At 41.1% G+C, this 15,907-nt stretch overlaps 1 protein-coding gene across 1 annotated transcript in view; it reads left to right on the top strand.

The window, feature by feature from the left end:
• ATP6V0A2 (ATPase H+ transporting V0 subunit a2) overlaps positions 1 to 12,509 on the top strand; it is a 68,661-nt gene extending 56,152 nt beyond the window's left edge. Inside the window, 5 exon segments of the mRNA XM_068244116.1 lie at positions 1,191 to 1,313; positions 4,780 to 4,897; positions 7,625 to 7,774; positions 7,777 to 7,798; positions 12,373 to 12,509. Coding sequence (XP_068100217.1) covers positions 1,191 to 1,313; positions 4,780 to 4,897; positions 7,625 to 7,774; positions 7,777 to 7,798; positions 12,373 to 12,475 — 516 coding nt within the window. The 3' untranslated portion in view covers positions 12,476 to 12,509.
• The last annotated feature ends 3,398 nt before the right edge of the window (positions 12,510 to 15,907 follow it).

Raw genomic sequence — 15,907 nt, 5'->3', positions numbered from 1 at the left:
TCCTAGCCCACTGCATCCCCTAAAACATCTGTCACTATTATGGCAATCTTTGGCAGGAAGCACACTTATCTGTTTTCATGCATTTTGTCTGCTCAAGAAAACATTTAAACTGAGAACCCATGTTAATCAGTGGGATTGTTCACACTTTTTCACATGCAGAAAAAAACTGACAGCAGTTCAGCACTGTGCATTTTCCCTGTCCATTACATTCGCTTCTGTGGAAAAAAAAGTATGTTTTCCGACATGCAAACTTAAATAGTGTGCAGGAAAATGTGCAGACAAGTGGGCTCCCTGCATTACTGTAGCTGGAAACCAATACACATTGTATTGTATCGCTGATTCCAATGCTCTATATATTTACTGAACATTTAGCTGTATCTCTCCAGATTTCCTGCCGCACATCCCTGGGCATTAAAGTAAACCAGGGATCAAACAGTCACAAGAATTGATACCCGGGGCTTCGTCCAGCCCCATAAACACGTCTGAGTCCTTCGCTGTCCTCCCACGGTCTGCCGTTCAGCCGCAATCAGCCTCGGTAACTGGTTGTCACGTCAATTGGGGTCTTCTGCACATACACATGTTGGGCCTACATATCTTGATTTCTAGCCAAGGATATACATACAGTACCTTTACAGGGTTACACGTAAAGCTTTACATGTTCTTGGTATCTCAGCACTTGCTGAGTGAGGCCGTATCTGTGACACATACACCTTTTTAGGAGCCAATGCCATTTCCATCAAACAGAAAAACTTGAAACTTCACTTTCAGCTGTAATTTTAAGGTGGTGCATTGGCTACTTGACTCCTGGAATGTGTCTGTTCCTCAGATTTACAGGGATGCTTCCATGTGGTTTCTCACGTGCATCATATTGTAGACTTGTTCTTTTTCTTGTAGAAATGATTTTTTCTGCAGCATATATTGACGACTGACAGGGCTTGAGTGCTGATGACTTCTGTATTTTGTATATTATTTATGAACATGAATGTTAAGAACTTTATTTGCTTGGTATACCTGCAATTCTATAAGTGATGTCTATTTTACTTGTGTACAGTATACACTTTAGTACACTGATGGGATTTTAACTGCTGAAGCTTGCCTTTTTGTGTACTGTTCCTTACTTTTTGAAATGTATAGTAACTGCATTCCAAGGCTCAATTTGGTTGTTTGCTGTTCTCTCCTGTAATCTGCAGAAAGGATACACTTTAGTCCGCCGAGGAAGTGAGGAAGAGCTGTCACTGCTACGGGCAAATGACCTGGAGGAAGGGGACATCCATACAGTGCATGAGGTCCCAAGAGACATAGAAAAGGAAAAGGTAAGAAGAGCTTGGCTAACCTATCTCTAACTTTAAGTCTAATTGATCCTGATGCCTTTGATAAAGCCAGCCATAAAAAAAAAAAAATTGGTACAGTTCTGCAGCAGAATACTTCCTTAAAGGATACCACTATATCACCAGGGTTCCAAATCAAATGTTTATTGCAGAGGGCTAGGTAAGTGACCGGAGAGTGCATCATTTCAGCTGCTCAGAGATTTTATGGAAAATTGGAGCACAGAACTATCCGTTACTCTTATGTTGGATACCTGTAGAAACCTATCAAACTAGTTTACAAGGGAGAAGACCAGGAGCAATATTGGTTGCAATAGGCAAGCTCGCTAATGTTTTATGGGTAATAACTGTCATTATAAATAGTAGGACTTTAAGCTTGACTACAATCACATTTTATGTTCATTCAATGTGCCTGCATTGTACTCTGCAGCTTTTGAGAGTTAAAGGGACCCTGAGCTAGTTGATAAAAAATAAAATTGAACTTGCCTGGGTCTTCCTCCAGGCCACCGTAGCCTGCAAGCTCCCCCGACATCCTCTGGGCCCTCTCTGCAGTCCCGCTGGCGGTTGCGGTAATGCGCTGACTTTGGGTGAAGTCGTGACATGCTCACCCCCATGTGTACCCGTCGCGTCATCCTGCCAGTCGCCGTAAGAGTCCTGCATGATTTTCTAAAGACTGAACAGCGCACACGCAGGACTCTTATAGCGGCCGGCGTGAAGATACAACAGGTGCGCTGTGGGGGCGAACACGTGCGAATTTACCCGATGTCACGCATTACCAGAGCTGCCAGTGAGACCGCGGAGGGTGCCAGGAGGATGCCGAGGACCTCACGGCCTACGCTGGGCTGGAGGAAGCCCCAGGTAAGTCCAGTTTTTTTTTTTATGAACGAGGTCAGGGTCCCTTTGAACTGATATTTTAATGATAATCCACTGTTGATTTAAAAAACAAACAAAGGAAACCCCTTCGTTCAGATTTTATCAGTAGAGAAGGCCACATGCATAGTTCAGCCTTTTTGCCAGAGCCGTGAATATTTTTTGTTATTTTTTCTGGTTTTGAGCTTAGTGAAGGTGATTATTCCTCCTCCTCAGCAACAATCTTGCTCTGTGCAGCAGAAACACATTAAGGACACGAGGTGAGCAAACGGGGTGAAGTCAACTGAAATCTGCCAGTAGGGAAAGGGGTCTCTTTTGGATCCTGGCCTTCTGTTGTAAAGCTAAAGCATGATTTTGTGACTGTACCAAGGACAGTGTTTGCACCACAAAGATGGATTCTTAGTTGCAGTCGTTAAGGAGTTTTATTTTGTGTATTATTTTGTGCATTTTATTTCTTTGTTTTGTCCAATATTCTTAAAATGTTATTTGTTAGCCAAACAACCTGGAGTCTAAAACGGAGCTGCTATTGTTGCATAATCTTTTATTAGTCAGGATATGATATTTCCGACAATGACTGTCTTCTTTATATAAATGGCAAGTGCAGGTAGGAGGCGGGTAAAACATAGTAATAAATGTATAGTATTGCATATGAGACTATTGAAGACCTACAGCAGATTGTGGAATTTTTAGCAGCAGACACCTGATAGTCAAATAACCACCTAGACCAGAATTTCTCAACCAAGGTTCCCTTGAACACTCTGCTGGGGTTCCTTGGCATTTTCTCCCATCATGAGGGAAGTATGATAGAGCACATTATAATAGGGGATACTGTAAAAAGAAGCACTAAATTGAGGGTCAGAATAATAATGAGCACATTATAATAAAAAGCCCTAGAAAAAAAGACAGTATAATAAGTGCCAGTGTAATAGGTGGTAGTGAAATACACAGCCACTCCTACTTTTAACCACTTTATCCACAAATCAGTAGATATACGTCCTCTGTGACTTCATCTAAGCCACAAGTCAGTAGATTTACTGACTTTTACAGAAGCAGTGCTGTGCAGGATTGGGCTTGCTCCTGTGCACATTTCTGGCACTATCTGATGCAGCACTAATTGGTGAATGGGAATACATGTTCTCTGAGCTAATGAGATAGATTTTTACTATTAAAAATACTTTTATTTTCTCATTTCATAGTGAAAACTACACTCTGTAGCATTATTTCAGAATCAAATATCTTCACCATAAATTGTGACCACAACATAATCGAAGTTTTGTGATAAGCAGTAAGAATAGCCAAACAAAATTTGTATTTTTTATCTACAGTAGCACTTTTTATTTTTAAACTGGAATTGGTAAAACTGAGAAATGGTTTTTCTATTTTTTTTCTTTGTTTTCCCATTAACATTCTCTAAAAATTTTAATGGGAAAACAAAGAAATAAAATAGAAAAACCATTTCTCAATTTTACCAATACCAGTTTAAAAATAAATTTTCTCTCAAAATTGTTCGAGGGAAAAAAATGGCATACAATGAAAGCCTAGTTTGTCTTGAAAAAAAATATTTCATTTCTGTGTCCTAAGTAGGGATAAAGTTATTTCTGATTAAATAAGGACATAGCTAAACTGTCAAACTGCTCTGGTCAATAAGTGGGAAAAAAGGTCTGGATGCAAAGTGGTTAAAGTCCATGCCTCCTGAAAAAATAAATGCAGGGGTTCCTTGAGATCCAACATTTTTTTTGCAGGGTCCCTCCAGGGTAAAAAGGTTGAGAAAGGCTGACCTAGACCCTATAAAGCCGGAGTCATTGTTGAATAATTTTCATATCTGGTAATAATATGATATTGCCAACAATAATGCCTTCTTATAATAACTTGTAATGCACAAATCTTATTGTGATATAAGTGCAGTAGATGTTATAGAATTTATTTATTTTTTCAAATTAAGGTTGTTAAAACTTAACGGATACAATTTCACTTAGATATTCTAAAGGTAGCCACTAATGGTCCAATTTCTAGCGAAAAATTGTTTGAACGATCAGAAATTCTGATTGGATTGGTTGTAAATATTCTCCGTTGATGGACACAATCAGTTACAAACTATTATAAAAAACAGTCGTCCGATTGGATTTTTGTCAAACCAAAATTTGGATTTTCTTGTTGGTTGTGATAGATAGGAAGCAAATATTGGTCCGTTGATGGTGTAGTGAACGATTTCACTGATCGCTCAAATGATTTTTCGCTGGAGATTGGATCGTTAGTGGCCACCTTAATAGCAACCCTTTTGCATTCGGCTTAAAGGGAAGGGAAAAAAAATAAAAATAAAAATAAAAAAAGCAACCAAGGTAAATCTGTGAAATATGGAGTTAGAAGCATATACCCATTTCGCTTCAGAGATGATCAGTAAAAATAGTTATTTCCTTTTACAAAAGATGTGTTTTAAGAAGGCAACACTACATTTAGCTTTGCTTTTGTACAGAGTGAATTTTGGTTACCTTTAGCCCTGTATACTTTCCTAGTGGCTCTGGGTAACCATGAGCTGCCTGGGTAGTCTTTATTTTTAATAGATAATCTCCCTTCTGCTTTGCAGTTTGACATAACTGAAGTGTGCATTCATCAGGCCATTCACACCATAGAATATTGCCTGGGGTGTATTTCTAATACAGCATCCTATCTACGACTTTGGGCATTAAGCTTGGCACATGCAGGTAATTTTTTTTTTCTTTCTGAAATGTGTGACAGTTAACAACCTTTGAAATCATTGTTTTGTTAAACAAATAATTGAACAGCTCCATAGATTGTAAGAATTTGTGGTAACTTAATGGGAGATTCTCCCATTCTTCTCAGCTTGGATATGCAAATTCAGTCTCCCTAGAATATTTTTCTGACAGGTGGGACAGCTCCTAGCGGCTTTCCTGCATCTGAGCACGGAGTTACAGGAAGGTTATAAGACAGCGCTGAAGGCTCTGTTAGTATTTTATAGCCCGCAAGCAGCTTTCTCCCCATACTCGGACATGCCGGTTAGTTGAGACTTCCAGTTGTCTGAGTTCCAGAGAACGGGAACTTTGCAGTATGTTCACCGCCATATTCCTCCCACTTCAGATTCATCCACAACATCCACAACATACCCTTATGTCATTTAACCCAGGGTCCCCAACCCCGAGTTCGTGGCCCACTGCCGGTCCATGGGTTTTTTTTCTGCCGATCCACAGCCTCTTGCTCCCCCCCTCACCCCCACGGCCGTCCCTCATGTTAGCTTACCTGGCAGCCGCTTCATATTTCATATACAGCCAGTCGGCCCCTCTCCTCTGTCTTCTTCTCTCACAGCAGCACGTCCTGCGGCTGCTGTGAAGAGGCAGGGAGCAGGAGAGCGGCTTCCTGTGGTGGCGATGTATATTGCCGTTACCATGGGGAACTGCTCTCTTGCTTCCTGCCTCTTAACAGCAGCCGCAGGACACGCTGCTGTAAGAGAAGACGACGGAGGAGAGGGGCCGACCGGCGGTAAATAAAAAAGAAAGCGGCCGCCACTAGGTAACTGGGGAAACTATACTAGCTTTACTGGAGGAAACTATACTCCCTATACTGGGGCGACTATACTCCCTATACCAGGGTGCACCCCACCCCCCGAAAAAGTTTTTTTTTGTCTGGATAGCGGTCCCCGGGAAGAAAAAAGTTGGGGACCCCTATATGATCAACCTATATGATCTATGCAAGAAGTTTTAAATCAGGAATGTGCGGTATTTTACTACAGTATTCCACAATTAATGCATTGCTTCCATCTAGTGGATAATATAAGCATTACAATGTTGAAACATCTTAGAATTATGTATGAAGCCCGGTTCACTCTTGTGTTAAGTGGCAAACTGATCTGTGAAACCGGTTCTGATTACCAATTGATCGGATCCGTTTGCCTTCAGCTGCTTCTATTCCGTTTCCCCATATCCCCCCCCCCCCCCCCCCCCCCCGACCCCAATCAGCAAAGTGAATTTTGTTGGATAGAACGGTATGTTTCTTCACTAGTGTGAAGAAACGTTCTTTTTCTCATTGCCCCCAATATAGTGTTTCAGCTTCCATAACTGTTCCGCTGGGCTCAGCGGTTCGGAAAATTGCTGTAAAACCCAATTGGGGGTCTATTCAGCGGATCGTGTGGAGCGGATCCGTTCTAACAGACCAATGTGAACAGTTAACATTGGATCCATTAGGATCCATTCCAGTTCTCAAATGGACTGTTTTTTTTAATGCAAGTGTGAACTGGGCCTTAATATAGAAGTATTTCTCATTACCCTCAAAAATATTTCTATATAGGATATACACTTATTACAACTAATAATTATATCAAAGACCTCCTATGTAATGTCGCAGTTAATTTTAATAATTGTAATAACTAATATAACAACCATTACAAAGTATAGTTACATGGATGGATGGAGAAGTATCATAAACCACTCCCACTATACGCTGCATTAGGACAAACTTAGGTTATTCCAGTAATAGAAGGTTTATAGTTTATGCAGGCTAATATACATCCACAAGAGTCCAGTTGCTTGAAATATATAATGCAGCATAATCCTGATTAGCCACCAAATAAGAAAACAAACACTATGGAAAACTAGGAAAACGTGAAGATTACAGGGCAGTGTTGAACCAGTCGGCAGTAGGCCTGCTCTTTGCTTTTAATTCCAATAGTAATTCCAACATTTATATAACCTGTTTCTCCTGTCGGACTCAAAGTGCTTGAAAGCTGCAGCCACTAGGGGCGTACTCGGTAGGCAGTAGCTGTGTTAGGGAAGGAAGGAACTAGCGGGGGAATCAGAAGGCAGTAGCCGTGTTGGGGAGGGCAGGCACTAGCGGTGCGCTCAGTAGGCAGTAGCAACATTAGGGAGAGAAGGCACTAGGGGAGTGCTCAGAAGGCAGTAGCAGTGTTAGGGAGGGCAGGCACTAGGGGTGCGCTCAGTAGGCAGTGGCAGTGTTAGGGAGGGCAGGCATTAGGGGTGCGCTCAATAGGCATTAGCAACATTAGGGAGAGAAGGCACAAGGGGTGCGCTCAGAAGGCAGTAGCAGTGTTAGGGAGGGCAGGCAGTAGAGGTGCGCTCAGAAGGCAGTAGCAGTGTTAGGGAGAGGAGGCACTAAGGGGTGCGCTCAGTAGGCAGTAGCCATGTTAGGGAGAGGAGGCACTAGGGGAACGCACAGAAGACAGTAGCAGTGTTAGGGAGGGCAGGCACTAGGGGTGTGCTTAGTAGGCAGTAGCAGTGTTAGGGAGTCTCTCCCACAGACTAGGTACTGAGTTACTGAATAGGAAGAGCCAAGATTTCAAACCCTTGTCTTCTATGTCAGAAGCGGTGCCCTTAACCAGTACACTAACCATCCCAACTGCTTCTTTGATTTTGTAACACTGATTAGATTACACTTTATTCATATGAATTACCTTTCTTTAGAGCTATCTGAAGTCTTGTGGACGATGGTGATGAGGTTGGGACTCAAAGTGAACCCCACCAGTGTTGGTGCATTTTTTCTGGTACCAGCTATGGCTGCCTTTGCTGCATTGACCGTTTTCATCCTTCTAGTAATGGAGGGACTGTCTGCCTTCTACATGCAATCCGTTTACACTGGTAAGTTGGTTCAGGTATAACTTACATCCATTATACTGTTCGGTCTAAACTATAATATATTTCCTATGTTCTGTTGACAACATATTTGCAACTTAACCAGTTCGCATTCAGTCGTTTTTCGCTTCATGCATCCGAACAATGTTCACCTCCCATTCATTAGCCTATAACTTTATTACTACTTATCACAATGAACTGATCTATATCTTGTTTTTTCCGCCACCAATTAGGCTTTCTTTGGGGGGTACATTTTACTAAGAGCCACTTTACTGTAAATGCATTTTAAAAGGAAGAATAAGAAAAAAACGGAAACAAATCATTATTTCTCACTTTTCGGCAATTATAGTTTTAAAATAATACATGCCTCCATAATTAAAACCCACGTATTGTATATGCCCATTTGTCCCGGTTATTACACCATTTAAATTATGTCCCCTATCACAATGTATGGCGACAATATTTTATTTGGAAATAAAGTGCATTTTTTCCGTTTTGCATTCATCACTATTTACAAGCTTATAATAATAAAAAAAAAAGAAATATTTCATCTTTACATAGATATTTAAAAAGTTTAGACCCTTAGGTAAATATTTGTGTTTTTTTTTTTTTTTTTATTGTAATGTTTTTTTTGTTTTTTTTTTAATTAAACGTTTTATGTGGGTATTTTTGGGAGGGTGGGATTGAAATTGTATTTTTTTTTTTGTAAATATGTGTATTTTTATTTTTATTTAACATTTAGATGTAGTTTACTTTTTGGCCACAAGATGGCAGCCATGAGTTGTTTACAGTGACGTCACTCTAAGCGTACCACGTACGCTTAGAGCGACATAGGAAGCAGAAAAAGCATAGCTTCCGAGAGAAGCTGTCGCTTTTTCTGCGGGGAGAGGAATCAGTGATCGGGCACCGTTGCCCGATTTCACTGATTCACTGGCTAACAAACCGCCGGGCTGGGAGCGCGCGTGCACGCGCGCGATTGGCCGCGTGGACGCGCAGGAGCGCACATGGCTTCCTGGACGTGAGTTTCACGTCCAGGAATGTCAAATAGTTAAAGAGAAACCTGTACTGAGTAAAAATATTTAAAATAAACACATGAGGTACTTAAAATGAACATTACATAGTTACCTTGTCATCAGTTCCTCCCAGAAGTTTACCATTTTCTTCTGACAATAATCCCTTCCAGTTCTGACAATATTTTGTCAGATCTGAAATATATCAGTTGCTGTCAGTAAAATATCAGTTGCTGTCAGTTATAGCTGAGAGGAAAACTGATGTACCAGGTAATGTCCATGTTTCCCTATGGTTCAAGTGGGCGATGTTACAGTTTAACTGTGTGCTGACCAGAAAGCTGTTATGGGTAATGGCCATTTTCAAATGGAGGACGGAAAATTCCCTTGATCACAGTGAACAAACAGGATTCGGGAAAGGAGAAAGACACCGAGCAGTAGACTACATGAGAGGTAAGTATGACTTGTGTATGCTTATTTTGACTTTTTTAATTTTCAGTTCAGGTTTTCTTTAAGGCTTCTTTCACACTGTACATGTTGCATTGTGATACAATTGCAATGCAATGGTGGCAATAGGTCACTTTACAGATGTAATACCACCTTTTGCCACTGTTATCTGTGAAGCAACCATACTGTGAATACACTGCCACTGTTAACATGCATGTTGCTTAGTAATTGCACAGCATGCTCACTGCACATGATGTGAATGTACCATAGAAATATCACTGCATCGCATTAGTATTCACTGATATTGTCTGTTGTGATGGTCGTTGCAGTGTGAAAGGAGCCTTAAAGTGGATCCGAGATAAACTTTTACTTATTGCATAATTGTGTTCCTTTCATATAGTTTATAGGGCATTCCTCAAGCCAAATACTTTTCTTTTTAATTTTTTTAATTTTATTTTTTTTTAATACTCTTAATTCCCTATAAACTAAACAAGCCTCGCCCACAGCTTCTCCAGAGAGCCTTGGCACTCTCAGCCTTAGTAGCACGGGCTTATGGGAGCTCAGTCTGGGCAGGAGGAGGAGGAGGAGGTTACTAGCCAGAGATTTCAGAGGCAGACGGGAGGAGGAGAGGGGAGTGAAGTTTTCACAGGCTTAGGGCTGGAGATGCAGATTAGCTTGCCTGTGTGTAATGTGACAAACAGAACATGGCTGCCCTCGTATCCCAGGAATAAATAAACTGTTGAAGCTGTTTGCAGCTAGATTTTGTTGAGTAAACTATCTAAACTTTAGATAAGATATATAGACAAGTTACATGTTTTAGTTAGTTTTTCATCTCTGATCCGCTTTAAGAGAACCTAAAGTGAGAGTTATATGGAGGGGGCCATCTTCACTCCCTTATAAATAATGCCAGTTGCCTGGCCTGGCTGTCATGCTGACTTTTTAGTTTTTACACACCCGCATCAAGCATGCAGACAGTGGAGTCAGACCTGAGTCAAGGCATCTGATCTGCATGATCATTCTGGGCCAGTGACTTAGTAGAGTAGTAGAAGAACATCAGTTCAGAAGTTAGGCAACTGGGATGTTTTGTTTTTTGTGAATGAAGATGGCAGCCTTCATATTCCTCTCACTTCAGGGTCCTTTAAAGTGTGCCAGTTATAAATGTAGTTGCGGGTAAATGGTGAAAAACCATATGCATCTGTCATATGTTTAATGCTTGTAGTATAAGTGCACAATTCCACCTGACACCTTTCCACGCCTAGTCTAATAATTTTTACATTAAAAACAGCATATAGATAGATGGCCGCATTGCTGGTTGCAGGACAAATTATCAGATTGGCTTTTAATACAAGGGAGTCTAAAGTAAGGGCGATACGGAGGCTGCCATATTTATGTAACTTTAAACAATATCAGTTGCGTGGCAGTCCTGCTGATTTTCGCTAGAATACTTTTAGCCATAGACCCTGAGCAAGCATGCAGGTCAGAGTTTTATGATAAGATTGACTGTTTTAGGTGTGTGATTCAAACATTGTTCAGCAAGGCAGCCTGGCAACTGGTATTGTTTAACCAGAAATAAATATGGCAGCCAGCCTCTATATACCTCTTGCTTCACGTTCATTTTAAGTCCTATGTGTCAAACTCTTGCCAAATTGGCCCGCCAGTGCCTCCTGCAGTTAACATGGTTTGTGGCCCGCGGCGCTGTATACCCTGACCCGCAAACAGGCAATTAGCATGGCACGCGGCCACACTCGTGACTCTGCCCCCTCCTGACTTGCTCCGCCCTCCTTGTACAAGTGATTATTCCTAGCTCCTTGCTCCGCCTCCCAACACCATGAGGTCAGCACCGAGCCACCCATTCAGGTGGCGTCTTCCCCGGAGCAGCTGATCTGCTTCCCCCACCTTCTCTTAGCATCCCCGCTGGCTGCTGCACACTCGGGCGCGGTGGCAGTTCTTTAGTCTACACACCAGTGTGACCCCCCGCAATGAACACAGGAGAAGAAGTTCCTGTACACGCGCACCATCAGACAGGGACACACTGTTCTCCGGTGTCATTCTTCAGCGTGGGGGTCATGCTGGTGTGCAGACTAAAGAACTTCCGCCGCCCACGGGTGGCGCAGGCTGGCTGGCTTTCTATAGTGGGCACCTATGCCTAGCTATTACCTATACTGGAGCACCTGTTTTGCCTGGCTGCCTACACTGGGGCACCTGCTATGCTTGGAAACCTATACTGGGTAACCTGCCATGCCTGGTTACCTATACTCGGGCACCTGCCATGCCTGGCTACCTATACTGGGACACTTGTGCCTGGCAACCTATACTGGGCCACCTGCTATGCCTAGCTACCTATACTGGGCCACCTGCTATGCCTGGCTACCTATACTGGGGAACTTGTGCCTGGCTACCTATACTGTGGCTCCTATGCCTGGCTACCTGTACTGGGGCACCTACTATGTCTAGCTACCTATTCTGGGGCATCTATGCCTGGCTATCCTATACAGGGGGCACCTATGTCTGGCTATCTATACTGGAGGCACCTATTCTTGGCTTCCCTATACTGGGGACGCATACCTGGCTAACCTATACTGGGAGCACCTCTGCCTGGCTACCTATACTGGGGGTACCTATGCCTGGCTACCTACGGCTCCAACATGCGGTGCAAATTGTGAGGTGTTTTGTGATCATTCCAAATGGGGGGGGGGGGGGGGGAAATAAATGTAATTGTTGGCTCTCGACCTGGTGTAAGTTATACTTTTTGGGCCCTCCATCTATTTGAGTTTGACACCCCTGCTTTAAGTAATTGCTGTGTAAACAAAGTAGAGAAAGTGCTCTGTTCTCCCCCAGATACAGAAGATATATATATATAACTTTTTTTTTATTTTATTTTTTAACACCACTCAATACAGCTCAAGTTAGTCTGATGAATTAATGGTTCTGTTCATATTCCTCTAACTTTAGTACTCCATCAAGGTGTAAGAAAGTAAGCAAGGCCTTTAAGGAATTGTGTACAGTTTCATGTTTTAAAGTGTCCCTGAAGTTAAACTGGCAATATAAAGTGACCACTTAAGTGCTCTGTGTTTATTAATATAACCATATATTAACTAACACAGCTGTTTTTTTTTCTCTCTACAGGGTGGAATTCCAGAACAAGTTTTATTCTGGTTCCGGATACAAATTTAATCCTTTCTCTTTTCAACACATGTCTGTGGACCTGGACAAAGAATGCTTTCCATAGACCTACGCCCTATCTATTAAAGACTGTGAACGAATTCTTCACTTCATAGTGAAATGTGTTTCAACTTTTTCTTCCCAAGTTTTTTTTTTTTAATATATATATTTTTCCTTTTCTAAATCTTTTATCTAGGTCAAATTTTTATTTTGGTAAAGAAAAGCATTTGGATAAACATTTGTTTATTGTTAATGTCACATAGAAAGTAAAAATGATATAGATAACGTTGTCTAAATGGGCACGGAGAAAATAATTAAAGGTTTACCCAAGTGCTTTCTGTTGACAAAAATACTTAGTATTTCCTTACAAATTAATACTGTCTCTCCATTTTTTGTCTGTCCTTTTAGTAGCTGGGATTATGATGAATTTATATTGATATGGATAATATTATGACTGCAAATTTTTACAGATTTGGTTTAGTTAAATCTTACAAGGCCCTATGTGTGGGTATTTTAATAGTGTGGGAACATGTAAACTATGAAATTCTATATCAATTTGCTTCTGTGTATTGGGGGTCAGGACCAAGTATTATTGGCTGTTTGAAGAGTCAATGCACTGTGATACCTGCTAATAGCTATGTCTGTTGAACCTAAATTACCATCTTTTTTTTCCTACTTTATGGTGCCTTCCTACATAATTTTTTCTGTATTGTAAGCTTAAAACATTTATGCCCTTAATGTGACATTATATGTCCCTGCATACACATTTGCATAGCTACCAGGGTGCTTTTGAAAGCCCAAGATCCAGAAAACGAACATTTTGTGACTGTAACAGCAGAGCTCCAGCCATAATATCATGGTTGTTAGTTTTCAGTAGAGTGGAGAAGAATTTGAACCTTTGCCAAATTTGTATTGGTCTCCAGATTTCCGTTAGAGAGAGGATTGTCTACTGAGGTTAGGTGAATGTAGTGAAGGGTTAGAAAGTCTGTGGTATTTCAGTTTTACTGAACATCTTCACAAATGCCAGTTCAATAAGTCCGTTACCGCATTGAAAAATAAAATTACCGACTAGTGAGGTAAATTATTGACTTTTGCGGTAACTACCTCAACAAACGTCAGTTCACAAAGATCAGAGCCTTCGGTAAAATGTTTGGTGTTTTAAGACCAGCCATGACTTGGCTATAACTACACTGTTAGCTATGTGACTGCAGGCCCAATCAAATTCACTTTGTCTTACGTTTTCGCCCTTATATAATCATTTTTCATCTTCCTCTTAAAATAACTTTTCAGCATTCTGTAACTGAAAAAGTAGGTGAAAAAGAACTATCATAATTATTCTGAGTATTTTCTTGCTTCTTGGTGGCTTAAAAAGCATTTTATTAACCTCCTTGCCGGTTATCCCGAGCTCAGCTCGGGGTAACCTGCGCATCAGGATTTCTCAGGCCCAGCTGGGCCGATTTGCATAATTTTTGTTTTGTTACAAGCAGCTAGCACTTTGCTAGCTGCTTGTAACTTCCGCTCGCCGCCAATCCGCCGCGCTGAGCCGCCTCCCCCCCCAGACCCCTGCGCAGCCTGGCCAATCAGGGGGTGGATCGGGATTCCCTATGACGTCCCGACGTCGGTGACCGGGGAAGTCCAGCAGGAAATCCCGTTCTGAACGGGATTTCCTGCTTACTCCGATCGCCGGAAGCGATCGGAGTGGCTGCGGAGCTGCCGCTGCTCAGCAGCTATCATGTAGTGAGCCCTGGGCTCGCTACATGATTAAAAAAAATAAATAAATAAATAAAGTGCTGCGCTGCCTCCTTGCCGGGGGAATTAGACCGGCAAGGAGGTTAATGAGGTTAATATCACCTATGAAAAACGAGAAAAAGTGAATTGGATTAAGCCCTGTGTACCTAGACACTTCAAGGTGCCAAAATGTCACACGTAAGGGCAGTTTAGGCAGCACTTTGGGACTATAGGGTCTCATTAAATACAAGTATTTAACCTTGAGCGGTTTGGTTGAAATCTGTGAAAAGTAGCAAAACTTGGATTTTAAAAATGTTTATTTAATTTTGTTTAAATTTAATTTTAATAGGTAATTTACACTCAGAATGAGATGATAAAAGTTTATCAAACAATGTACATATTTATAAGACTGTAAGTATGTTAATGAGATGTAACATAATTGTAATGTACAGTATTTTAAGAAAAACTAAATTCCTGTCAAACTGTTTAAGATGGACACATTTTAGATGCCTGCAGATTTTTATGTTGAATATGCACAATGATTCAATACATTAAAACCATTCATTTTATATTTTAATTAGTCCTTTCTTAGTACTTGCAACTGGTGAGTTGATCGCTTCCTCCAAGTAAACTTGACTAGATTATTGGTTCAAGATGCAGCACAAAAGTACATATACATCATTGCACAATGTTGAATACAAGAATAGTGCCCCATCAAGCTATAGTTGCCCTAGAGATTTAACATCTGGTAAAACTAGCTACACAAATGTTAAATTTACATCGTGACAGGGCTGTGGAGTCGGGGCAATTTTGGGTACCCGGAGTTCGGAAAAAATGCACAGACTCCTAATGAATTTAAACTGTAATTAAAATAGAAAATATGATAAAATGTTCTATTTCTCAGATAATAGTCATCATAAATAATTTGTACATACAGTAATAGCTGTGCTTAGTCCACAAAAATGAATTAAACCAATCAAAATTAGTTACTTGTGCTGCATCAATAAAGCAGTCCCCGTATTTTTAAAGTCAGATATACATCTGATTGTGACTGTATATACAGTGGCTTGCAAAAGTATTCGGCCCCCTTGAAGTTTTCCACATTTTGTCACAATACTGCCACAAACATAAATCAATTTTATTGGAATTCCACGCGAAAGACCAATACAAAGTGGTGTACAAGTGAGAAGTGGAATGAAAATCATACATGTTTCCAAACATTTTTTACAAATAACTTTAAAGCGGGGTGTGCATATTTATTCAGCCCCCTGAGTCAATACTTTGTAGAACCACCTTTTGCTGCAATTACAGCTGCCAGTCTTTTAGGGTATGTCTCTACCAGCTTTGCACATCTAGAGACTGAAATCCTTGCCCATTCTTCTTTGCAAAACAGCTCCAGCTCAGTCAGATTAGATGGACAGCGTTTGTGAACAGCAGTTTTCAAATCTTGCCACAGATTCTTGATTGGATTTAGATCTGGACTTTGACTGGCCAATTCTAACACATGGATATGTTTTGTTTTAAACCATTCCATTGTTGCCCTGGCTTTATGTTTAGGGTCGTTGTCCTGCTGGAAGGTGAACCTCTGCACCAGTCTAAAGTCTTTTGCAGACTCCAAGAGGTTTTCTTCCAAGATTGCCCTGTATTTGGCTCTATCCATCTTCCTATCAACTCTGACCAGCTTCCCTGTCCCTGCTGAAGAGAAGCACCCCCAGAGCATGATGGTGCCACCACCATATTTGACAGTGGGGATGGTGTGTTCAGAGTGCTG

This window comes from Hyperolius riggenbachi, chromosome 1 (genome assembly GCF_040937935.1).
Source record: "Hyperolius riggenbachi isolate aHypRig1 chromosome 1, aHypRig1.pri, whole genome shotgun sequence".
Lineage (NCBI taxonomy): Eukaryota > Metazoa > Chordata > Amphibia > Anura > Hyperoliidae > Hyperolius > Hyperolius riggenbachi.
Note: the sequence above shows the minus strand (reverse complement) of the source record. Positions and strands in the feature narration are given on the sequence as shown.